Source organism: Mus musculus, chromosome 3 (assembly GCF_000001635.26).
Source record: "Mus musculus strain C57BL/6J chromosome 3, GRCm38.p6 C57BL/6J".
In the NCBI taxonomy this organism is placed as follows: domain Eukaryota; kingdom Metazoa; phylum Chordata; class Mammalia; order Rodentia; family Muridae; genus Mus; species Mus musculus.
In genome coordinates, this window is record NC_000069.6 from 57,554,023 (window position 1) to 57,580,252 (window position 26,230).

Below are 26,230 nucleotides of genomic sequence, written 5' to 3' on the forward strand. Positions count from 1 at the left end.
TCATTTTCACTGTTGGGGGTAAGGAGTCATATGTGAGGAAGTCAACCCCATATTTATGCCAAGCAATGAAATGAAGCAGATGAACCCAAAAATTTGATGTCAATACCATCTTCCTGATGCTCATAAAGGTGAAGAGGCTTGAGAGAGAAACACATGACAGGTGCCTTACAGCTAAGCCGGGAAAAGGGAATTCACCGTAACAGCCTAAGGAGAAGCACTGTGGCTAGAGAGGGCACTCTCAGACCACAAGTGTCAAATGTGATGTCAAGCCAACTGGAGACATCCATGTTGCATAGCCCTTGAGGCCACGTGAGCTTGTCATCTATGAGATTTACAAAGGTTTCACGCCCAGGTCAGGTTCTCCTTGCTTTTTCATATCCCCTGAGCCATGTTTGTGGTAAAGGCCTACGGTTAAGACAGTTTGGAGAAGCTTTTTATGAGCTGCACCCTCCGCAGCAAAGAAAACCAAATGAGCAAATTCTAAGACACTGCCACTGGAGTCAACGTTGGCCACTGGTACGCTTCAGTACCTCAGGCGACAAGCCCATTCTTGCCAGTGTCTTCCCCAGCTGGCAGAATGTGTATAACCCTCACAAGAGCAGAGACAATGTGAATTTTCAGAGGCTGGGGGGAAAAATGGTTATTTAGAAGGAGTGTATCTATTTCAAACAGTACCAAGAAAAATTCCAATGAGATGACACAGTCTTGCAGTTATCTCTGCCAAATAGTTCAAAGAACAGCTCAAGGAAAAGAAAAGGTGTTTCCCAACTCCTACACCATTATCAAGTCTGAAGGCAGCAAAGGCCTCGGCCTCCCAGTTTCTCTTTTCTTTTTGTTTTGTTCTGTTTTGAGATAAGAGTCTTTCTCACTAGGCAGCCCAAACCTGCCTCAAACTATGAATTCTCCTGCCTCAGACTTCTGAGGGCTAGGATCACAGGTATGTACCACCGTACTTAGCCTTATTTAATGAATGTTAGTGTTTATTTTTCAAAAAAAAAAAAAAAAAAAAAAAAAGGTTTCATATCTTTCCCAAACTAAAATAAGTGCCTTTGATCTTAGGGGGGGCGGGGCTCCTCCGGGTCACAAACACAAGCCCATGCACCCATGTCTCCTGCCTACTCCCTGAGGCTACTAAAGCCTTGCAAGAAAAGATGCTGAAGATCACTGTTTGCTGGGCTGCAGAACCTGCCCACCTTAACCCCCAAAGAAATTTCCAGCTTCACAGGCAAAGTACTCACCTAGCCTGTGGCAGGGTTCACACACGCACACACACACACACACACACACACACACACACACGGTTTTTTTTTTATTTTTTATTTTAAATCCCATTTCATTATTTTGCTATTTTTACAATAACTTAAAGGATGATATTTGAGGAAAGGCTACTTATAAAAGGAGTAGTCTCCTCAAAATAACATATAAAATTGGCCTGAAGTTTTGTTTCTTCCTCTAGCTCTGAAAATGAGCATCAGTAATATAAGAAAATAAAACTACTTAGGTAATAGCATCAGATAAAAAATTCTAAAATTTTCCACTCCCTTTTGTATTATGCATTCATCTGAGGACAGAAATAACAGGATGGTAAGAATTTCCCCCTTGCTCTCTCTGCAGTCCTGCTAGGCTCTATGTAAACCAGGGCCCAGGACTGCCACTCCAGGTGATGCCCTGGTCACATGCCTGAGCCCTGCTCACATGCCTGAGCCCTGCTGGGCAGGTGAACAGGAGTTTACATGTAAATCAGGAAACCTCTGAAGCAGAGCAAGCGAGGGGAAGCTGACTCATGGTGCCTAAGCCTGAGGTAACAAGAATGGTTAATGACTCCATGACTAAGCCTTCCTTTTGCAGGGCCGAGATAGAGACCAAGAGGCCCAGAAGCCTCCCTGTAAGAGATGTCCATTCTCACTTCGTGTCTAAATTCTGTTTAACTACAAAGGGTCACAATCTAGTGGTAGGAAGGACAGAGTTAATGATAGTCTTCTATCAGCATCTCCTACACAAAATATGGTTAGTCGGAAAGTGACCATCTCACAGCGCATGCATGAGCATAGATCAACGGACTGCAAAGGAGCTGAAGCCGGGCCTGGCCCACTAGCCTGGCGCAAGGGACTCTAGACTTACAGACCCAACTGAGCTTTTCATTCACCTCCCACAAAGAGTGTGGAGGTAGAAACTGTTTGGATTTATTTCTTTATTTTTAGAAAAAAAAATATTTTCGCTTCTCTCTAAAGACCAGTGACTGTAAATATAAAATTATATGTATCCAAAAACGTTAATTTTATTTTGTTTGTTTTCCGAGACAGGGTTTCTCTGTATAGCCCTGGATGTCCTGGAACTCACTCTGTAGACCAGGCTGGCCTCGAACTCAGAAATCCGCCTGCCTCTGCCTCCTGAGTGCTGGGATTAAAGGCGTGCGCCACCACTGCCTGGCGAAAACCTTACTTTAAAATACTTTTTTTACAATGGTTGATCTGCATGTGCAGGAAATTTTACCTAAAATCTGAAGCTACATCCTCAAGGGTTCTTTATAATTTCCACAATAACGACTAACTTCTTCAGCCAGAGGAATTGTTATGAGCAACAACCTACAAATAGAGTTAGGGCCAAACTAACATTTCATTTCTCATCCAACTAATGGGGGGGGGGCGCTAATATTTCAGGCTTCGTGTACAAACCCCAAATATACAGCCAGGGTGGTGCTCCATGCCGTCAAGCCCAGCCCTCAGGAGGCACGTGCAGGCAGACAGATTTGTGACTTGGAGGCCAGCCCTATTTACATAGAAAGTTCCAGGCCACGAATTTAATGGGGGCGCGTGTGCGGGAGGAGGATTTGAAGGGATGAAGGGAGAAGGAAATGATACAATTGTAGCATAATCTCAAGAAATATACAAGTAGATTTTAGAAATTTAGCTCAGGGAGACAACCTTTAAGTAAATCCCTTGAAAGAAGTAGCCCATCTTGTTCTGAATAAGACATGCACCCTCTCTATCTTTTCCAAACAATGGCAGGTACCTCAGGCATGAGAGCCATTCTCAAAGGACCTGATGAAGCAGGGGCCAGAGCATAAAACTAGAGGAAGGTGAATTGGGGCTACGAGGGGGTTGGGCAGGTGACTGTATGGTTAAGAGCATTAGCTGCTGTTCTTGCAGAGGACCCTGGTTAGGTTCCCAACACCTACATGGTTGCTCACAATTCCCTATAACTACAGTTTCCGCAGATATGGCATCCTCCTGTGGACTTCACAGACACCTTCTTCACTCATGCAATCTATATAAACTCACATAGCACACGCACACACATACTTGCCCACTGCAGTTGATGAGAGGGAAGGCTTGAAGGTACTATTCTAAAAACGGACAACTTGAGCACTTATTTTATAACTTTTACATATTTACTTGCGTACTTACTTGCTTTTACAGTGATAATAAGGTCCCTCTGCACTGCTGAGCTCCAACCCCTTTCTAGCATAGTTCTGAGTCTAAGGAAACAGTCAGAAGAGACTCCACAAACAAGGAAATGAGAGCTTGCTGGTTACCTAATCTCATTCAGTGGCACAGCCATGATTCAAACCAGAATGTTTAACTACAAAACTCATGAGCACTGCCTGACTGGTCTCTGCTGATGACGCTGGCCAAGTATCCGACCTGTCTATCCACACTATGCCCACACCACCATTAGGTCCAGATTCCTGCATTTGAAGCAGCGAATGGAAACTGTAACTGGCAGCCATAGAAACCACTGAAGAGAAGGAAGAGGCCACTTTTCTCTCAAAAAAACAGAAGAAACTACCAAAGGAAGCAACCTGAGTACTCGCCAACAGACCAGCAGACGAACGCATTAACAATAGTCATCTTAGAACATCAGTTAGCCACACAGCGAATGAGGTGCCGTTGCTGCGTGCTACACTGAAAACAGTATACCAAGCAAAAAACAACCTGTCGTCAAAGTCCACGATGACATGCCTCCCTTTACACAAGGTGGCCAGAATAAGCAAATGGAGAGAAACATAATACACACTAGTGATTGTTTAAAGCTAAGAAGGATAAGCAGATGGGGTAGGAGGGAGGACAGAGAAGGGTGACAGCTAATAGTTGTCCAGCTAGTAGGGCTTTTCTTTGCAGTAATGAAAATGTTCTAAAATGGATAGCTCCAACTATCTATGAATACATAAAACATATTGGACTATATACACTTTAGTAGATTATGTTATTTAAATCATATCCCAATAATCTTTCTTTAAAAATCCATTACTAGCCGGGCGTGGTGGCGCACGCCTTTCATCCCAGCACTTGGGAGGCAGAGGCAGGCGGATTTCTGAGTTCGAGCCTGATCTACAAAGTGAGTTCCAGGACAGTCAGGGCTACACAGAGAAACCCTGTCTCGAAAAATCCAAAAAACCAAACCCCCCCCCCCAAAAAATCCATTACTAAAATTAAAAGGAACCTCAGCTAATCTTCAAGTTTCCTCACTCAAGAATGAGGAAACCAAGTAACAAACCCAATATTCAGGTCGAAATCAGTTTCCTAATGTCCTCTGCCTACTGGATACACTACTCAATGTCCCCCAAATACGGGGCCCTCTTCAGTGCTAGACCAGGTATGACCCCACAAAAGGATATAAGCATTGTTGGAGTTTTCAAAATCTGAAAAACTGAAGTTATGCCCAGCAACCTTTTGTACTAGACTCAAGGGAGGCAAAGACCCTAAAAACTGAGCATTTGGGTAGGAAATAAAGCCAAGATAGGCCTACATCATAGAATGCAGTGGGTAAAAGATCAGACAAGAGGTAGAGATACTACGGCAAGGAGGTAAATACCACCCAGGGGCCAGCAAGCAGTAAGCCTAGATGAGCAGAACCAGGTGTTCATACTGCAAAGGGTAAGAACCCGGCCGGAAGGTCAGCCCTGCCAGGACAGGACTCCTCTAACAGGGGTAGAATTGAGAACAATGAGATGGGAGTGTCTAGTTACAACCACAAGAGACCAAGGTCTGGTATAAGGAAATACAGCCTTCACAAAGGAACAATCAAGTCACAGGAGGGTGGAGGCAACAGGAACAGAGAAGCAGGAAGGAAAGACGAGATCCCAAAGAGGTGAGACAGCACAGTCAACCACGTCAAGGATGGAAAAGGGCGGTCAGGGCCAAGGTTTGGCTGGCATATGACTTTGGCCAAGTTAAACATCTCTATCTTGGTTTCCTGAGTGAAATGGGGATAAACCATTTTAGGAATGATTAAAGTATCATATGGGGTATGGAGTCTCGAACCCCCCCTCCCCCCAAAAAAAGAAAGTATCAAAAAGAATGCATAAAGGCATAATGGCTCATACCTTTAATACCAGTACTCAGGAGGCAGAGGCAAGAAGATTCCCATGAGTTCAAGGTCAGCCCGGTCTGCATCGTGAGTTCCAAACCAGAGCTACATGGTAAAATGCTGTCTAAACCATTTTACATGCATACATACATACATACATGCATACAATGACAGAGTGGGGCTTCTATTAGACAAGTCAATGTGGAGGTGGGTGCATCAGGAACTAGGTGACCCAGCTCCCGAAGACAACAGCAGAAGAAAGAGAAAACCTCACAGCCGCTCATCAAAACATCCCTTTTCAGTCTCTGGTTCAGTTACTCATTCTTAGGTTCTAGACAAAAATAAGACTTAGCCCTGATCTTTGAGGATGGGACTTCTGAGAGAAAAAGAGCCAACAGACTAATGACTATTCCTTACCAAAGTCCGACCATCATAAATGCTTGAACATGATCTATATATGCTTGCATGTGCACATGCGCACACATCTTAAAAAAGAAGGAACTAAAAATAAATAAATGTAAACTATCGTGCAAACACAATGTACATTTACTAATTAAACTTGTTGAGTGCCATGTCTTTGGATAATGAAACGCTCCCTAAAAATGATGAAGTGGGCAGTCTATATAATCCTCAATGACATGTTAGTGATAAATGTCTCAAGATAAATCTCTACATGAAAATATTAGTAATAAGTGAATGATTTAGAATGGGGTGTCCCCAGAAGTACAGTCTCCCCTGGGTTTATCTGACTACATTGACTAAATTTCCTTTTAAGTTTATTTATGGGTAATGGTGGGCCACTGAGAATGAACTTGAGGCTATGTTCCACCACCACCACCACCACCACCACCACCACCACCACCACCACCCGTGGGTTTTTTGGTTTTGGTTTTTGGTATTTTTTTTTTGAGACAGGGTTTCCTCTGTATAGCCCTGGCTGTCCTGGAACTCACTCTGTAGACCAGGCTGGCCTCAAACTCAGAAATCCGCCTGCCTCTGCCTCCCGAATGCTGGGATTAAAGGTGTGCGCCGCGGTGGCCGAGGCTATGCTTAATATTCAAGACTGACTAGCTCCTCTGACATCAATAAGCTCACTATTGATAAAGTTAACCTGCTTAATTACAGCAACGATCCCAAATTCCCATTTAATCTCTTGTATTAAATGTATGTAATAATTCCGTTAAATTCCTGGGAAAGTTTCAGTCTCAAGAGCTTTGAAAGCAGAAGGGTTAGGGTGGTAAACTTCCACCAAATAGATCATGAAATAATGTGGGGATGGGTATGTACAATGTGCTACTCACAGCAACGATCTCTCTCCTGGATCTTCATTGTTCTGTCTGAGGAGGTGATGTCTTAGCACATACGGTCAGACAAGAAAATAAATACCAAGAATAGTAGAACATATTACAGAATGAAATCTACTTTATACATAGCTACTATGCTAAGGACAGCAGGACACAAAATGAACTCCAAACATCAATGGGAAAATTATCACATGATCAAGTAGAGAAGTGAAAATCGACGCATTATCCGAATCACTACTATATACCTGGTTTTAAGCTAGATGCTCAAGAAACACAAAGTGGACAACATCTGATCCTTAGCTGTACGAATTTACAAATAAAAAACAAAAATAGAACACAAGTGCCTTCCATCAGAGCAGACCAGGGTAGCCTACAGGACCAAACTCAACTGCAAACCGAACTTGCACTATTGCATCAAATCTAACATGTGTCCATGTCTGCCTCTGAACACCCAGTGACACCATAATGATTTCAAAAGCTGGTGAGATGGCTTAGCAGTTAAGAGCAGTTGAAAGGATCTGAGTTCAATTCCCAGAACCCACACAAGGCAGTTTACAACCAGTTTATAATTCTAGCTCCAGGGATCCAGTGCCTCTCGTCTCCTTGGCACTGCACTCATGTGTACACACACACACACACACACACACACACACATACACACACAGAGAGACTCACAATTTTACAGCATTCAATGCCAGCACTGTATTTCTTTGCATCAAGGCCCAGTCCATATTTTCATAATGTCAGGGAAATGAATTAAGTTCGTTCTTTTGACAATAAGCACTACAGGACCTTTTAATGGCCAAATACTACATGGCACAGATTAAATTACGACTGGGGCTGGGGAGAAGTAGAAAGGCCTTCTGCTTGTTTGGACCACTAGGGTGTCAGGGAGGAGATGGGGTTTGCTGTCTTTTTTTTTTTTTTTTTTTTTTTTTTTTTTTTTTCCATTTTTTATTAGGTATTTAGCTCATTTACATTTCCAATGCTATACCAAAAGTCCCCCTTACCCACCCACCCCCACTCCCCTACCCACCCACTCCCCCCCTTTGGCCCTGGCGTTCCCCTGTACCGGGGCACACAAAGTCTGCGTGTCCAATGGGCCTCTCTTTCCAGTGATGGCCGACTAGGCCATCTTTTGATACATATGCAGCTAGAGTCAAGAGCTCAGGGGTACTGGTTAGTTCATAATGTTGTTCCACCTATAGGGTTGAAGATCCCTTTAGCTCCTTGGGTACTTTCTCTAGCTCCTCCATTGGGAGCCCTGTGATCCATCCATTAGCTGACTGTGAGCATCCACTTCTGTGTTTGCTAGGCCCCGGCATAGTCTCACAAGAGACAGCTACATCTGGGTCCTTTCGATAAAATCTTGCTAGTATATGCAATGGTGTCAGCGTTTGGATGCTGATTATGGGGTGGATCCCTGGATATGGCAGTCTCTACATGGTCCATCCTTTCATCTCAGCTCCAAACTTTGTTTCTGTAACTCCTTCCATGGGTGTTTTGTTCCCACTTCTAAGGAGGGGCATAGTGTCCACACTTCAGTCTTCATTTTTCTTGAGTTTCATGTGTTTAGGAAATTGTATCTTATATCGTGGGTATCCTAGGTTTTGGGCTAGTATCCACTTATCAGTGAGTACATATTGTGTGAGTTCCTTTGTGATTGTGTTACCTCACTCAGGATGATGCTCTCCAGGTCCATCCATTTGGCTAGGAATTTCATAAATTCATTCTTTTTAATAGCTGAGTAGTACTCCATTGTGTAGATGTACCACATTTTCTGTATCCATTCCTCTGTTGAGGGGCATCTGGGTTCTTTCCAGTTTCTGGCTATTATAAATAAGGCTGCTATGAACATAGTGGAGCATGTGTCCTTCTTACCAGTTGGGGCTTCTTCTGGATATATGCCCAAGAGAGGGGTTTGCTGTCTTAAAAGATCAAGCACAGTGGTAAAAGGCACTGCATACAAGGAGAAAAATCACAAGTATGCCCAGAAATCCAAAGAGGCACCCCTCTGCACAGACACTGGCATTCCTATGTACAAAATGGAACAAGGACTCGAGAAACAGCCATCATCTCCACAGCTCCAAGTCTGTTCTGTAACAACATCAAACGCCCACTCCCTTGCTGCATTCACATCTATGTGGAGAAAAGACACTTGGGAAGAAGAGCAAGCGCCCCAGCATCTAGACTCCACGGGTTCACCTGAAGGGCAATGGAATTCACAGAATACTTGCTCTTGACTTCGAATTTCAGCCAGGACAGACAAGGAGTCTGAGCTCTGTATCTGCTCCCTTAACTCTTTGAACCTTTATTTTTCTCTTCCCATCCTTCTTAGTATACATTTAAAAAAAAAAAAAATGACTGCCACAAAGTCTGAACATTTCAATTCAGCCCACATGACATTTCCTTCACATTTAATTACTTCCATACAATTTACATCCGCTAGTCACGCTAGACCCCAGAGTATTAAACATTCTCCTTGACAAAGACGCTCTTGTCCAATAATAACCCCCATAATCAAAGTTCAGGAATTATGGGTAAAGCCCAGCTGGCTGATGGATGAAACAAACAGGTTTTTAAATTCACCCAAGCAGGCTGCAGACCAGAAACAAACCAAAGCAGGCCACTCCAACATCACGCTTGAGAACAAAGGCAGGCAACATTGCATAAGGAGCAGTCTGCCTGCAACCACCTGCTTCCTGGGGCTTGCCCTGAGGAGCCAGCATGCCAGCATACCTGAAGACCTGTTCTGTTTTCAAGGGTTCTAGGGTCAGCTGGTGTTTAAATGTTTTTAAAGTAGTAGGTGTGCTCTTTTATCTCCCAGCAAACTCAGGCAACAGCGATTATCTATCCTGTAACGAAGGAAATCTACAAAACCCCTCAAGTCTTTTATGAGTATTTCTAGTTCTAGACAATCGTTCGACCTTATATTACCTTCCTCGCCTTTCCCAAAAATTTAGCTTTGTCTAAAAGTTCAGGATAGCACAAGAGTCCTAACACAGCTTCTTGGGTCTCCCTTACTCTCATAGGGCCCCCTTTCATACGAATCTTGCCATTTTTCTTGCAAAAATCCCCTTAAGACTATTTATAGTTTCATGCACTATCTCTCCTCATGCTCAAAGCCCATTCAGACTGCCAAGTACAAACAACCTGAACTGTCTGTCTCTCAGGGTCACACTCATTTTTCAGATGACTCATTAAAGTTCCAATAGCCTGCACCATCTTTAAAACAGCTGATCTGTCAACCGACAAAGGTTAGGACGAATACAGACCCACACCACTTATACCACCGCGACCTTAGAAACTTAGATGTTTTGCTTCTAGCCAAAGAACTACTTTTGATCTGCTCTAACAAAAAGCAACTCTGAGCCAGGTATGGTGGTGGGTGACACACACATTTAATCTTAGCATTCAAGAACTCTGTGAGTTCAAGACCAGCCTGATGAGTTCCAGGACAGCTGACCTATATAAAAAGACCCTGTATGAGAGAGAGAGAGAGAGAGAGAGAGAGAGCAAGCTGATGGTGATGGCTCAGCAGATAAAGGTGTTCAATGCCAAGCCTGAAGATCTGAATTCAATCCTCTTCTATGCGTTTATCCCAGCAACCAAGAGGCAGAGAGGCAGGTGGATCTCCATGATTTTGAGATTAGCCCTGTCTACATAGTGAGCCAGTCAGTGTCTACATAGGCCAGCTAATGCAATACAATGAAACTTAGGATTGGGAAATAGAATAAATTTTACAGCAGACTGGGGTTGGTAAGGATACAATGGAGGATCAGATGAGGGAAGGGGGATGGGATTGGGGGAATAGAAGGCTGAAATTGAGAGGTATTTGGAGGGTGGTGTGGAATAGAAACTTCCAAAGATATATGAAGGTGACTGTCTTAGTTAGGGTTTCTTTCCTGTGAAGAGACACCATGACCACAGAAACTCTTACAAAGGAAAACATTTAATTGGGGCTGGCTTACAGATTCAGAGTAAGTTTAGTCCATTATAGTAATGGTGAGAAACATGGCAGCATGCAGGTAGACACAGTACTTGCTGGACTGGGAGCTGAGAGTTCTACATCTTGATCCTCAGGTCAACAGGGAGAGCTGACTAGAGCTTTGAAGGCCTCAAAGTGACACACTTCCTCCAGCAAGGTCACACCTACTCCAACAAGGCCACACCTCCTAATAGCCCTACTCCCTGTGGGCCAAACATTCAAACATATGAGCCTATAGAGGCCATTCCTATTCAAACCACCAGTGATCCTAAAGAGGACTCCTAGTAATGAGTATAGAATCCTAACTGACCACCTCTTGTAGCTGGGAAAGGCTTCCAGTGGCAGGACTGGGTTGCATTCAATTGATCTGTTGGCCTAGGGGGTACCATGGAAATCCCTAAACAACCCAAGCTGTTGCTAAGACAAAAAGGTTACTCTCTGCAAACTGCCAGTAAAGGCCCCATTGCCAAGGAAAACACTCACACAACTCATTAAACATGGAGAGGTTGAGCTGGTACCTATATAGAGTCTTTTTCCCTACATTCTAGCCTCTTTGGTGTAGGAAGGTACTCTGCAGACAACTGAAAGAGAAACACACCAAACAGTCACAAAACCTTTGACCTATGATCTGTCCTGCCTGTAAAATGTGCTAAGGCACTGGTGGCCTAGAACATGTGGAAGTAGCCAACCAATGTCTGGTTTGACTTAAAGCTCCCTCCTCAAGAAGGAGCCAAAACACAACACTGCCCAAGAAACAGAAACTAGATAGCACCAAAATCTAGGATTAAACCAAACAATGAAATGATTCCTACTAGTGTTCTGCTGTACTCCTAGATCAGTACCTTATCCAGTCATCAGAGAAGCTTCCTCCTGCAGCAAATGGGAAGAGATGCAGAAACCCACAGCCAGACATTACTTGGAGAGAGTCCAAATTGGAGATCTCCATCGAATCCCTCCCCTCAGAGTTCAGGAAACCTCTAGGAAAAGGAGGCGAAAATCTGACTCTGTCCTGCCAGAGAGGATGGAAGACACCAAGAGAACAGGCCCTCTGAATCAACTAAGCAGACATATGAGACCACAGAGACTGAAGCAGGATGTACAGGACCTACATGTGTCCATACCAGGTCCCCTGTATCTGGATATATTACCCGTTTCAGCTTAGTATTTTTAGGGGACTCCTGACTATGGAAATGAGTCTCTGACTCTTGTGCCTCCTCTTGGGACTCTCGAAACTTCCTCCTATTAGGTTGCCATTTCCAACTTCAATATGATAGTTTTTGCTTCATCTTGTCATATTTTATTATGTAATGTTTGGTTGTTATCTCTTACAAGACTGCTCTTTTTTAATAAGAGACAAGAAAGGAGTAGATCCGGAGGGAAGGAGAAGCAGGAAGGAACTTGGAAGAGAGAAGGCAAAATATAATCAGGGTCTATGATATGAGAAAAGAATCTGTTTTCAATTAAATAAATAAATAAACAAATAAGCAAACAAACATTTTAAAAAGACATTTCATTCAATATGAGCTTCTAAATGAATGTTTTAAAAATCTGATTTTCCTTTATCATACCCATGAGTTGGTATATAGAATAACTTTATCTCTAAATATATCCAGGTCTACATTATTATATCAAAGGCTACATCTATCATCTGGCAAGATGGCTCAGCAGGTAAAGGCACATGCCACCATACCCGAGTTAAATCCTGGGACCAACATAGTAAAAGGAGAAAACCAATTTCTGCAAATTGTCCTAACTTCCACTCACACTGTGGCACAGGCGAGTTGTGGCACTCGCAGACATGAAGACAAACATTAAATAACTAAATGTAATATAAAAACGAAATAAACACTCATTTTCACTTCAGCTGACAAAATTTCATAACAGCAGTGTATGTCCCCATATTCACAGACAAGTTTATAATCCTTTCTTCCTGCAGCTCTCAATCCTAGGATCCACAAAGCAGACATGTGTCACCCAAGAGGTTTACCAGGCCTAAGGAGGGCCTTGTAGAAGCCACTAGAACTCCTTGAAGACACTTTGCTTTAAGGCACACATAAGCAATGCTCTTTGACTGTCCCGGAGCCACCTATTCACCTATGAGGTAAGCTGGGTATCCTGAGGCACGTGCAAGTGAGAAATCTGCGTCCCTTAGTGATTTTCAAAGCGATTCACTAGGACTGGACAATTAACAGGTTAAATGGAAAGCATGGGGCAGCACCTGACTCACGGCACTGTGGCTAATAATTACAAAAGGCTGCAGGACTACATAACTTGCTCTGACACTGTCAGAGTCAGCCACAGTTTGGGATGCAGGCTTTACAGTCATTTGTTTAGCACTGACACCCAGTTTTCCATAAGGGCCCCACACTCTATGCTGTTCCAACTGTGAAAGAGCTGATGATCACTGATCAATAGTTATTAAGATTCAGGCCTTCCTTTCGGCTGTCTTTGCTGAGCCTGAGCCCACCCTCACCATCTTCATATGCAAAATGCAGAAACTGTTAAATCACTAACTCAAGCTGAACTCTTACCCAACAATGGGACAACTTTCTACTAGACTAAGAAAAGAAAGATCACACTTAGTTATAGCTTAACCCACAAACAGCTAGCTACTCCTTTATTCCTAACTTTCATTTCATTTCTTCAAGCTATTCCACAATACAAATTCATGGCTGGACTTTATGGTATTATATGATATTATACTTGGCACAAGTTAGCCAAATATATGTTAGATGATATAATTTAAAAATCCCTGTTTTCCCAAAGCTGTATATACATAGGCTTGTAGTTTACACACTACAGAAAACAAAAACCTATAAAGTAGGTACAGCTGTACTACAGAATTTTCTAAGCTTCAGAAATGGTGTGTGATGACACACACCTTTAATCCCAGCACTCGGGAGGCAAGTCTGCAGAGCAAGTTCCAGGACAGCCGGGGTTGTGACACAGAGAAACCCTGCCTCCATCATCATCATCATGAAACTTCAAGAATGTCATGAACAGAACTTAAGTTTATCGTTTCCTATATGAACCCTAATCCCTCCTATTAAATTCATGTCTATACAAATCCCAAATCTATAACAGTTGCTCCTAAATTTACAAAATACAAACAAGTAAGATAGCCTTTCATATTTATTTATTTATTTATTTATTTATTTATTTATTTCATGTACCTGCACGTATGTACAGTGCCCCTGGAGACCAGAAGAGGACCCCCTAGAACTAGAGTTACAGACCGTTGTGAGCCACCATATGTGTACTGGGAACTCAGCCTGGGTCCTCTTCGAGGGCAGCCAGGGCTCGTGAAGGCTAAGCCACGTCTCCCGAGCCATGAAATAGCCTTTTAGTCTCAATATAGGCTCTAACTATAAACTGTAACCAAGCCTAACTCAGCTTGATAGAATCAAATATAACCTGAAGAATTTCCTTGCATTAATCTCAGAATTCCCTTTGCCAAGTACCAGTTCTGGCAAACAAACAATAAAAACCACAAGAGACAGAAAAGATAAACCCTCACCCAAAACTACGTATTAGAGTTCCAGAACCACACGTACAAATGACACTCTCCAAACATAACCTGCTGCTCTTACGGCTAATTTAGTATGACATACCCCAACAACAGATACATGCCACTAACTTACAAAGATCGACCACAGCAGAGCAGAGACCAAAAAACCAGACAAGTGATTATTTTATCAATTAGGATAATACTTGAATTCAAATCTCGTTTTGTTCTTATTTTAGGGAGGGTTTTTTGTTGTTGTTTTGGTTTTTTTGGTTTGTTTTTTTTTTTTTTTTTTTTTGAGACAGGGTTTCTCTGTATAGGCCTGACTATCTTGGAGCTCACTTTGTAGACCAAGCTGGCCTCGTACTCAGAAATCCGCCTGCCTCTGCCTCCTGAGTGCTGGGATTAAAGGCGTGCACCACCACGCCCGGCGGGGAGGGGTTTATTTATATTACATTATGAGTATGAGTGTTTTGCCTGCATGTATGTCTGTGACACACAGGCATGTCTGATGCCTGAAGAGGTGGTGAGCTTCCATGTGGATGCTGGGAATTGAACCTGGGCCCTATGCAACATCAACTTTCCAGCCCTGGAATTCCAATCTTTTAATTTAGCTATAAAAACACTGGCTTCAGATCTCATTGTAGTAGAGTGCTTAAGCAAATGTATGGTGTCTCCACAAAGCATCAGCCCTATGAAGTGAGGGACTTACTCTTCTTCAGGGACAGTAGGGTCTTGTAAGAGAACGTGGAGGGCTGTAAGAGAACATGTTGCCTACAACTATCTGAATTCCTATTTTCTTCATTTGCCCAAATTATATTACTAAATTAACATACATAGCCCAGGAAAAAGTGTCCTCAGTGGGGAGGAATGTGTTCCCTGAACATGTCTAGGATCACAGAGCTAACCATTCCTTCTCCTTATCATTTTCTTTGCTGGCTTCTAGGCACACTTTTTTTTTCTTTTCTTTTTAATTTCCTCCTGACTATTCACCTCAGGTCCTTTACGGGATCTATAAGGACTTCTCTCTCTGAAGCCCTATGGGACCTCATCCACAGTTGGATTCAAATCTTGACATATAACAGACTAATTATATAGCTCAATGGTAGATGCCAAACGGATTGGACAGAGCACAAAATATATCCTAGATCATAAGGGTAAATAAGACACAAACACACTAAAAGTTACTTAGACATACTAGAAAAAAATTTTCTCAGAAAGTCATGGTTCACCTCCCCTGAGTATTTATAAGCAGTCAACAGTTGCTAGTGGGCAGAGCTCTCAAAAGCCAGTATCTCTCTGAGGGCATATGAGGAGTTAATGGTCTGCTGAGGAGGGAGAGCCATTTTCTTCAGTGATGTCACCATTAGTACGATCCCATTAGTAGGGGCCCTATAAATAACCCCTTTCCATGCTACGGAAGCAATTCCAATTAAATCCACTGGGTCTCAAAAAGGAAAAGGCGTGAAAGCAGAAGCAAGATTAACCAGGGAAGTGGAAGAGATCTGGAGGAGGGAAGTCAGGAGAAGGTAATGGAGAGAGTAAATATGATCACACTATGTGACGGTCATGTATGAAAACGTAAAGATGAAAGCTATCATTACATAGAATGAATGTATAGTAATTGAATAAGAAATAAAAAGGGTTCCCTCTGGAAGACCGAAAATCAGGGTCCAAAACCCTGCATGGTCATTCACAGTTATAATCCAGATTCTCGGGCACTGAATGAGAGGATCATCATGAATTTAAGGCCAGTGTGGGCTACAGAATGAGACCATGTCAGAAAAAAATCATGGTCAAACTATGAAGAAAGGGGACTGTAACATTGATCAATGAAGAGTAAGAAAAAAAATCATTTCATGCGGGTTGGATGCACTCTCTCCCGATTGGTTAAGGATTTAGAATGTCACACACAAGCGCTAGCTTAAAATCCAACCTAAACCAAGCAACCTCTTTTTAGTCCCAGACCTTGAAGGCATTCACAGGTGGGCCCCTGTGAGTTCAAAGTCAGCCTAGTGAGAGACCTTGTTTCAAAAAACCAAAACAACAGATAAAATCCAATTCTAACTAGTACATGAGAAAATTAATCATTTTATAACATTAAAATCAAAGACTGTTGACTGTGGATTTTCCAACCCTCAGAATTGTTTATGAGGGGTATAGAGAACCAGTTAGGAGGACTTGCTGCTCTTGCAGAGGACCCAGGTTCAGTTCCCAGCTCTCATATCAGGTAGGCCACAAATTCCTCTAACCCTAGCCCCAGGGAAGCTGACACTCAATTCTGGCCTCTGAGAGAGCCATCACACACATGGCATTCAATGAGTACATACACATAAATAAAAATAGTAATAATAAATATTAAAAAAAAAAAACTTCTGAGTATAATGGTATACCACTTTAATGTTGCCAGCAATAAGGAGGCAAAGGCCGATGGAGTTCTCTGAGAGTTCAAAGCTAGCTTAACCTACAGAGCAAGTCCCAGGATAGCCAGTGCTACACAGTGAACTCCTGTCTAACCATTTAAACAAAGCATAAGTTCTGGTTATAGGTTCCAGGCTCTGGTAATGTGGAAGGTCCTTGCAAACAGGCGACCTGTAAGAACCAGCAGCAAGCCAAACGTCACTGTCTTACAGAACCGGCAGTCTACAAAAGTGACAGAATGCGCCGAGGCACACAGCTCAGCTGACAGTACTTGCCCAGCCTAGGGGAAACCCTGGGTTCAAACGTACACACAAGGCATGGTGGCATGTGCCCGAAATTCTAGCAGCACTCAGGGAGAAAAGGCTGAAATATCAGTCATGAGTTCAAGAACATGAGACCCTGGTCTGAAAAGAGAGGGGGAGGAGGGTAGATAGAAAACAAACAAACAAACAAACAACAAAGATGACCTATCAGACAATTGATATGTAAACAAAGAAAACTAGATTCAGGAACTATGCCCTCTCTATCTTATCAGAGCCTACCGCTGAGGGTTAAAGAGGAAACCTAAATTAGATACAGACACAATTTTTAAAAGTTTAAAGATTCCTACCTGTGAGATCTAAGGGGCCAAAGGAAACCAGTGTTGTTCAACCAAAGACCACTGGGCTACTAGATCAGTTACCAAGTGTGAAGAGGCTTAATCAAAAACAATATTTTAACATAGATTTCAGAAAAGGCAAAACAGCAGCAGGGTGTGGTAACCACGCCTTTAATTCCAAGGCTCAGGAGGCAGTGGCAAGGCAGGAGTCCCAGGCCAGCCACAACTACATCATGAGACCTTGTCTTAAAAAGAAAAACAGTAAAAAAATTAAGAATGGCCAATGTTATTGTATTAAGAGCAGAAACTGTTATGGGTGTTCTACAATAACATTTCTACATTTATAGAATAAAAACTGAAAAAGTTGACTGAAGGACATCATTTTCTTTATAATTCTGCTTTATGATTCATATACAAAAAATTATGCCATTATAATCAGAAATTTAAAAATAAATGAAAACCTTAGTAGGAGAGCTGAAGAGATGCCTTGGTCATTAGATAGCTTGCTGTTCTTCCAAGGGCACTGGGGTTCCCAGCACAACTGGATCTGAAAACTCTGACCCATGAAATAAACTAAAAAGTAGCCTGCAGTGGGTTCAGTTATCAGTAAACCAGGGCACACTTGGGCTTTAGAGAAACCCTGGTTCAGCTTTCCCACACTTGGTTTTCCCTCTCTGTCTGGTACCTTAAAGACAACCACCGCAGAGAAAAGGTGTGGGTACTCAAAAAGTGACCTTTAAGAAACAGAAAGGGCTGCCTTTAATCCTCATCAGGCAGAGGTAAGCAAATCTGTGAGTTGGAGGCCAGCTAGGGCTACAAGGTGAGACCCTGTTTTAAAAAGAAAGGTAACAGAAAGCAATGACAACATGTACCTAGGAGTAATCTATCCTACCTAAGAAAACGGCAAAGGATTGTTAAAAGCTTGGATGTCTCAGCTCCACTTCCCATAAAGCCACTGTTCAGCTTTGCAGGTGGCATAGGCAAAGGGGGAGTTTTGAAAGGGAAGAGAAAACCCGCTTTGAAATAGATGGAATCGTTTCAGTCAGATATCACCGTTAAAAAACATGACTTCTGCCAAATCACACCTTCATCCTCCTCTAGGATAGATAAAATACAAAAGTCACTAAAACCCTCAAACTGCTACGTTGGAGGCCAGCCTGGTCAACGGAGCTAGTTCCAAGACAGCCAGGGCTACACACACAGAAACCCTTTCTTGGAAAACAAAACAAAACGCACACACACAAACAACAAACCCCAAAACTCTCAAACTGATCCCTGTTGATTATAAAGTCCTTTGATTTCTGACTGACAGAGCCTTGAGCTCCCCATAGTCAAGAATGGGAGTCTCCTGCCAGTCCCACTTTGAGAAATGGATGGGTTCCAAGAGAATGAAATCAGGGTGAACAGCTACCATTTTTCTTAAGGCCGTGTAACAAAGTGTGGCACAGAACACGTACCTTACTCAAAGTTCAAACAAAGCTCTAAAAGGAATCAAGAATTCTTGGCAGAATGCGTATTCTACAAGACAATATTCACAAAAACATAATTCCTTAAATTCTTAGTCACTTAGCCAAGAAATTTCCAGGGACGGCATCAGGTCATGCCAGCACACTATTTACACTCCATCTACCATTCAAAATGAAATGAAGAAGCACTCTGGCTTAGCTGGAGGAGGGCCCATAGCTGCATGGGAGGACAGAAATGGATCACAGCAACCCTCCCTACGTCCAAGGCTAACTTCTATTTTTTGCCCTAAATCACTAACACATCTGAGCAACTTCAATCATTAAAAACACATGTAGAAAAGAATTTGATTTTATTTAGAAGTTGGGTTTTTTTTTCTAGGTTCCCACAGATATTAGGCAAGCCCGGCTCTTCCACATATACGTGTGCATTCATGAGCAGTTTAAAAATCATCTGCGGCCAAAAGGGACCATCGAAAATTACTGAGACGCTACTTGTATTTATTGCAAAGTTCACATTGGTAAAAAAAAAAAAAATCATGGTGAAATACATACAGCTGCATTTATACACAATGCTATTTTGAACATGTATGCAGTACGGACACTAATATCTTCCTTTGGAGACTTAGAAAAACGCCATGCTATTACATTGCATATCTGACTTCAACCTCCACTTAGAAATCAAAGCCCTGAGCATGTGTCTACACCATGCATGGCTCAATAATCCAGACACCAACTGTGTGCCAAAGCCATTGAGTTATCTTCAGGATGCCAGCACCACAGTAAGCCCCAAAACAAAGATTACAAATACAACAAAAAGTATATCCCCAAGAGGCTGGAGAGATGGCTAATGGTTAAAACCACTTGGTGCTCTTGAAGAGGACTGGAGTTCCGTTCCTAGCACCGAAATCCCAAATTAGGGGAGGGGGATGGAGCTCACACTGCCACCCCAGGGAATTAGACATCCTCTTCTGGCCTCCACAGGCACTTCATGTATGTGGTGCACATACATACATCCAGGCGCACACACATACACATAAAACTAAGTAAGTGCACGTGATGTCAACAGCTTTGGGATGAGGAAGAGCTGGGAACCAGGATGAGTCTCAGATATGCCCACAGCATCCACTGCCATCCGCTCATTCTTAGAGGGTAATCAAAGGACCAAAGATAGTTAATGCCAAGGAGGAGCTTGGCATTACATTTTTTAAAATAGTACGTGCTATCTTACATTTGAGCCTTTCAAAGCAAGGCTACTTCAGCAAAGGAACGGGGCTGTAAGATGAAGTTTAAGACAAGTTCTTAGATGTCTTCCCTTTGGGCAGGCAGCGCAGCCGAGCCGAGCTGAAGTGATTCTACACCAATGGCTCAGCCACAACTTCTTCGGAGGCCTTTTCTAACCTGACCCCTATGACCTCACTGGTTCTGATAACAATTCAAGTGCCAGCCCCGGCTTTCCCTCAAGAACTCCCTCTAGCAATTGAGAATACATTTCTCTGTTCGATCTAATTCAAAAAGCTGGATCTAATGTAAAATTCACAACCTCAAAAAGCTAGGCAGATAGGGCATGAAGGATGACAACGCACACTACTGCCCTGCCGTGACGGTATTTTAGGTTACCAAGTGTAACATAAGACTCCTGACCCAATTTCCACACAATTTGTTGGTCCAGCCCATAACTACTTTACAGTGCGGTTGGTAATTACATTACTGTGCTGTGTGGTCATTACGTCATCAGCTGGGAGAGGTAAAGCCCACCAGGCACTGTGTTCTTTTCCGGTTTGCTTTTCCTGAGTGACTGAAGAACCCAGACCACCTACTCACCTGGCTGTGAGCTAGCTAACTTAAGTGAAGGCGCTAAGGGCCTAAGACCCAGATTTAGGCCAAAGTCGCTCAAAATTCCTTTCCCCAAGTTTAAGTTTTCCAATGGCCTGGATCTCTTAGGGCTTAAGCAGTTTCCACTTCATGAAACGTTCTCTGTTCTAGTCAAGTACAACTCCCAGAGATTCATCCCCTACTTTTTTATCTTAGCAGATCTCTGAAGCACCTTGGAAGAGTCAGTCTCTCAGTCTCTCTCTGTCTCTCTCTCTCTGTCTCTGTCTCTCTTTCACACACACACACACACACACACACACACACACACACACGCCACGAACACACGAGCGTCCAGGGCATCACAACTTTGCCCCTCTTGACTGCCGGCAGACTTACTTAAGGAAGTATCTCTGGCCAGTGGCCGTGAAGGTCATCTCCCACCCGGGGGGCAACGGCAGCTCGTCGGTCACGTCATAGGACTGCTGGCGGAGATGTGCATGCTGCTGTGCAGGGCCTCCAGCGGCTCCCGCACCGGTGCCCAGCTGCAGGGATGCGGGCGACGAGTGCGAGCGGACGTGCTGCGCGCCGCCAGCTAGTCGAGGCCCCGGGTGGCCGCCTGATGAGTCTGTGCTGGATTGGCGCGAGTGCGAGCCGGAATCGGGCTCCTTAAAGAAGGACTCCGGGAGGATCTTTTTCCGCCATGAGCTGGGCTTGGGGTTCATGACAGAGTTGAAGAGGGCTTCGAGGTCGGTGTCCAGGTCCTGCGTGACGTGGATGACTTGCTGCCCTGGCGGCGGGAGCGGATGGGGCACCGAGGACGGATTCATCTTTCTACAAGAAAAAAGAAAGATCAGATCAGCCTTTTGGTGCAAGTCAGAGGAGGAGGGGGTAGTCCCGGGGAAGGACAGAGAGAACCTAGAGACAGTTAGGTATGGGTCCAGGGACCAGCCGGTGGGGGAGGGGGCGCCCCTGGCCTCCGAGATTATGCAACTTTCCCGCAACAGAGAAGCTCCCCTGAGCAGGCAGCCGCGGGAGGAAGGGGGGGGGGGGTGCCTGCACCAGACCCAGTCGCAGCTTCCCCTGCCCAATACCCCCACCGGCAACCCCAGGCGTCCCGACTGCGGTCGTCTAAGAGCCGGACGCCACAGAGGGTGCGGGGCGCGGCGGGAGCTACCTGGGGACTCGGGGAAGCCAAGCCTGGGCGCCTCCCGAACTGACGAGCTGGAACCCGGTCCCGGCTGGCAGATCCCGAGCGGATTCCCAGCAGCCGAAGGCTTATCCTCTTACATCCCCGGAACCGGCCTCGGGCGCTCCCACTGCGCGAGGAGGCGACAGAGAAGACGTAGACGAGCGCAGCCGCCGCGGCTCCCGGACTGTCCCATAAACAAAGTTTGAAGCAAACTCCCACCCTTAGGAAAGAGGCGGGCCGAAAGTGGAGCTGTTGAATTATGCATGACCTCCTGGCCGGAGCCAGCCTGCCCCACGCCCCTCCTCTTCCTCCTCCTCCCACCCTAGCCCGGCTGGCGGGGGTGGGCTGGGCACTTCGCAGCTCGGGAGAGACCGTGCCCCCGCCCCGCCGCGCCGCTCCGACCTCTCCCGCCGAGCGCCTATCTGCATTCCTTTGAGTTTACCACTGACTTGGGGCGGGATCAAAGAGAAAATGGTTCAAGCCTGTTAAATCAAGGGGTTATGGACAAAAACCAAATCGGAGAATAACGGAGGGCCCTCGGTTGAGGGTCCAAGGCCCAGAATGAGTCTGTCCTGAGCGCTTGCCCTCGTCTTAAGGGGAGCGCCCAGCACCCGGAATGTGGCACGGGGCGCGGATCTGCCAGAGGTCGGACCGGGGCGCACCCTGGCTCAGGGAGACACCCGCGAGGCCAGACTTTCCACGGAAGGCTGCTTAACGCTTGTGACCATATTTGGTCTGCTGGGGAGACAACTTGGCTGTTTGGCTTTCAGTTGTCTGCGAGACGGTTTCCCAAAAAGTGCCGCTGTTGCTGAAGATGCGGCTTCACCGAGGAGTCGATTGTAAACTACCAACTTTCAAGCCTTTCATCAATCCTTAGAAGGCCGAGACAAAGCTGCGTTCTAGAAGGCCAAGCAATTGCGCCCCCTTCCCTCCTCCCGCGGCGTTTGCGAGGGTAGTGGGAGGATTGGAATGTCCCTGGGTCGCTCTAGGGAGCCTGGAACTGGAATGGAACAGGGGCAGGTGGCTAGGATAGAGAGGGTGTGCCAGTGACCCGGAAAAAGCCACACAGCCTCCCACCCGACTGGACATGGGCCAGAGGTGGAGACCCCAGCCTTTGGAGAGAGGAGGTCTGGCCTGGTAAGACAGCTGCCGGGAAGAGGGAGGAGGCCTTGCCCTTCCCACTGCCAGCTGCTCAACTATTCCTTCTCTCCAAGAAAGGGTGGCTGCTTTTTAAGTTACATTCCAGAAAGCCCCTACCCGACCCACAGATTCTAATAGACAAGTTTATTAGATAGGTTAAATGAGGCAATACACGCAAAGCACTTTGCTTAGCCAAGGCTGCATGGAAGTTTGTCAGCAGAATTGTATCAAATGCAGGCACTGTGCCTCACCATATTAAAGAGAGACATAAAAGTCAAAATTAAATCCACAGTTGACAGTGCTACAGGAAAATGAAGACAACTGTGACCTAACAGCAAGGTGAAGGGACAAATGCAAGCCACTCCATCATTTTTACTTTAAGACAGAAGAGAGAACAAAACTGTGGCTCAGCTGGAAAAGATCCTTTCAGGCAATTCTGACAACCTGAGTTCGAATCCCACACACTACATGGTAGAAGGAGAGAACCAACTCTAGCCCCCACATGAGCCCCCAACACATTTTTTTTTAATTTTGAGACCATCTTTGATTAGCTGTGTCCTATCCCAGTACCCATACATGAGCTGTGACTCCAGGTCCCTTACAGACTTTTCCCAAAATGGCAAGTGGTCTTATACTAAGGCCTCTTGAACTTTTTCAATCATGACCCCTTTTTGCCTGAAAAACTATCTATCTGACCCTAATCTATATTTGTATAAAATAGGTAAGAATCAAACATTTACTGATAATCATAAATTGATTTTAAAATAATTCATTCCTGGGCATATATAAAATTTTGCCGTTCATTAAAGATAATAAGATATGCTTTGGGCTAGGACTATAGTTCAGTGGCAGAGCACTTGCCTGGGATCATTCCCTAGTAATAATAAGTGCTAAACAAATGTGATGGTTCCCATATACAGAATTAAACCCTGACTCTTTTTTTTTTTCTTTTTTTTTTTTTTTTTTTTTTTTTTTTTTTTGGTTTTTCGAGGCAGGGTTTCTCTGTGTAGCCTTGGCTGTCCTGGAACTCACTTTGTAGACCTGGCTGGCCTCAAACTCAGAGATCCACCTGTCTCTGCCTCCCAAGTGCTGGGATTAAACGTGTGCTCCACCACGCCCGGCTAATCCTGACTCTTTGATACTACAGGACATAGGGTGCCTTCAACATTTTTCACCTTTTTTATTTTATAATTGCTAGTCCTGAGACTGGTGTTGTACAAAATGGCAGAAGTATGTTTAGGGCCATCTCAGAAACTATTGGAAGTTCTGTCCTAGGTCCAAGCCAATATTTCATTTAATGATTTTTTTTTTTTTGTAATGAAAGTCAAGTCAGCAACTCAGTCATTTCCAACATCAAACATCCTAACCAAAATATATGTTAATGTATACATACTGAGGAATGAAGGTAGAAAAATATTGTCTATTTTCCATAATTAAATCATTTTCTGTAAAAGCACAGTGCTGTATGCCCAGTAAGACCACAATTCAAATCTGAGCAGTACTATTTCAGGCAGCTCTCCTTGGTGTTGTGTAGTGTGCCCAGAACAAAGTACACATGTTAAACATGTATGTTCAGAACCAAGAGTACAGTGAAGTCTCAAGATGCCACACAAACAAGTATTACCAACGATGAAAATCATGTTTGATTTTGAATTAATTTTTGGTTCTGTGCATGTAATCTAAAAACTATTTTTCTTGAGACAGGGTTTCTCTATAGCCCTGGCTATGTCCTGGAACTCAGTGATCTGCCTGCTTCTGCCTCTCACAGTTGCCAAATCTTTCACGACCCCTGCTCCACAATAAATTACACAACCCATGTGAGTTCACAACCCAGAGTTTAAGAGGATCTGCTTCAAACAGAGAAAGGCACCTGGATCACCTACCAAGATAAGCAGGGCTGGTTGCTTCCAGTAATCTGAAACTGCTGATTCCAGAAACAAGTCCTCTCTTCAAAGGACAGAGAGAAAGGGGGAACGAACGCTGCTGAGGCTCCTTGCCTTGGAAACAGAATCTTTGCAAGAGGGAGGGAATGAACTGTGGAGCTGGAGGAAGCAAAGTGCCTGGGATGGAAAGGTTACCAATTCAGAAGCTGCTGTGCTGCTGTGAGGATGTCCAAGGCCAGTCCCATTCCAGGAAGGTTCTTATCTCAAAGAGGTGAATAGGGCTTGAGATCAGATAAATAAGGATGCAGTCTTTATTCCTTGCTAAGTCTCAAACAGCAGTGAACCCAGGCGTAAGTTAGAAATCGTTGCTAACTCAAAAACTTCCCATTCCTAAACACATGCAATCAATCATTCATCATAGGGCAGGCACACTGGCATACATTTGTAGTCTAAGGCTGAGGCAGAAGAATCTATCACTTGAGCCTAGTAGTTCCAGGCCAGACTGCATAGCATAAGGAGACCTTGTCTTAATAAATAAATAACCTGATAGTATATGCATCAATGAAATATGCTGCTATCCCAATCTTTCCAACAATAATAACTTAAACGACAGCTATCTTAACTATCAGGTCCAGGTACTGGCGTACCAGGTGTGCTGCTGGCAAACCTGTGTTGGATTTTTTTTTTAAATTGATTCTTGATCTGGAAAAGCCAATTTCACTGCAGGCAAAACTAACCCTAAACTGGTGGTCCTAGGTGCTATAAGATACCAGTGTTCTTCAGTTCCTACCTTGAGTTCCTGCTGTATCTTCTCAAGATGATGGGAAGCTGTAAAATGAAATAAGCTCTTTCCTCCCCAAGTTGACTTGAGTCATAGTGTTTTATCACAACAACAGAAAACTTAACTAAGTTTAAGTATGACTCCTTTGCTTTGGTGTAGTAGTGACCACCTTTAATCTCAGCATTTTGGGACAGAAGCAGGTAAATTTACAGAGTAAATTCAAGGCCAGCCTGGTCTACATAGTGAGTTCCAGGATAGCTAATGATACATAACGACACTGTCTCAAAAGAAAAAAAAAAAGTATAATTCTTCAGTCACCCTAGTCACTTCAGACACTCAAGCACTCTAGTTCTTTGCTTTCTCTTTGTAATTTCAGGAAAATAGTACTATACCAACTTTGCAAAATCCCACATTTAGGGCCAGGAATGGAACAAGAACAAGCCAGCTTAATCCATGCATGGATGGGAGAAGGGTCCATGAAGCCTTATGCTAGCTGAGAAACTATTGGGAGTTGGTGGCTGCTGGGGGAGAAAGAGCCAGTTTTCTTCATGGATGTGTAGCCTAAGAGGCTGTACTGAATGACCCTACACCCATGTATGTACAGGCAGCATCAGGTAGAATTAGTCAGCTTAAAAGAAGACTCATGGGGCTGGAGAGATGGCTCAGCGGTTAAGAGCACTGACTGCTCTTCTAAAGGTCCTGAGTTCAAATCCCAACAACCACATGGTGGATTATAATTATCTGTAATGGGATCCGATGCCCTCTTCTGGTGTGTCTGGAGAGAGCAATGGTGTACTCATATACATTAAATAAATAAATAAATAAATAAATAA

At 44.0% G+C, this 26,230-nt stretch overlaps 1 protein-coding gene across 2 annotated transcripts in view; it reads right to left on the reverse strand.

The window, feature by feature from the left end:
• Wwtr1 (WW domain containing transcription regulator 1) overlaps positions 1-21,888 on the reverse strand; it is a 120,267-nt gene extending 98,379 nt beyond the window's left edge. The window contains exons 1-2 of one of the 2 annotated variants that reach the window (NM_001168281.1): positions 21,692-21,888; positions 20,801-21,235 (exon numbers count right to left, since the gene is read on the reverse strand). In NM_001168281.1, coding sequence (NP_001161753.1) covers positions 20,801-21,235; positions 21,692-21,858 — 602 coding nt within the window. In that variant the 5' untranslated portion in view covers positions 21,859-21,888. Of the gene's footprint in view, positions 1-20,800; positions 21,236-21,578 lie in introns of both variants that reach the window. The other variant, NM_133784.3, reaches the window with a different exon arrangement.
• Between the last annotated feature and the right edge of the window lie 4,342 nt (positions 21,889-26,230).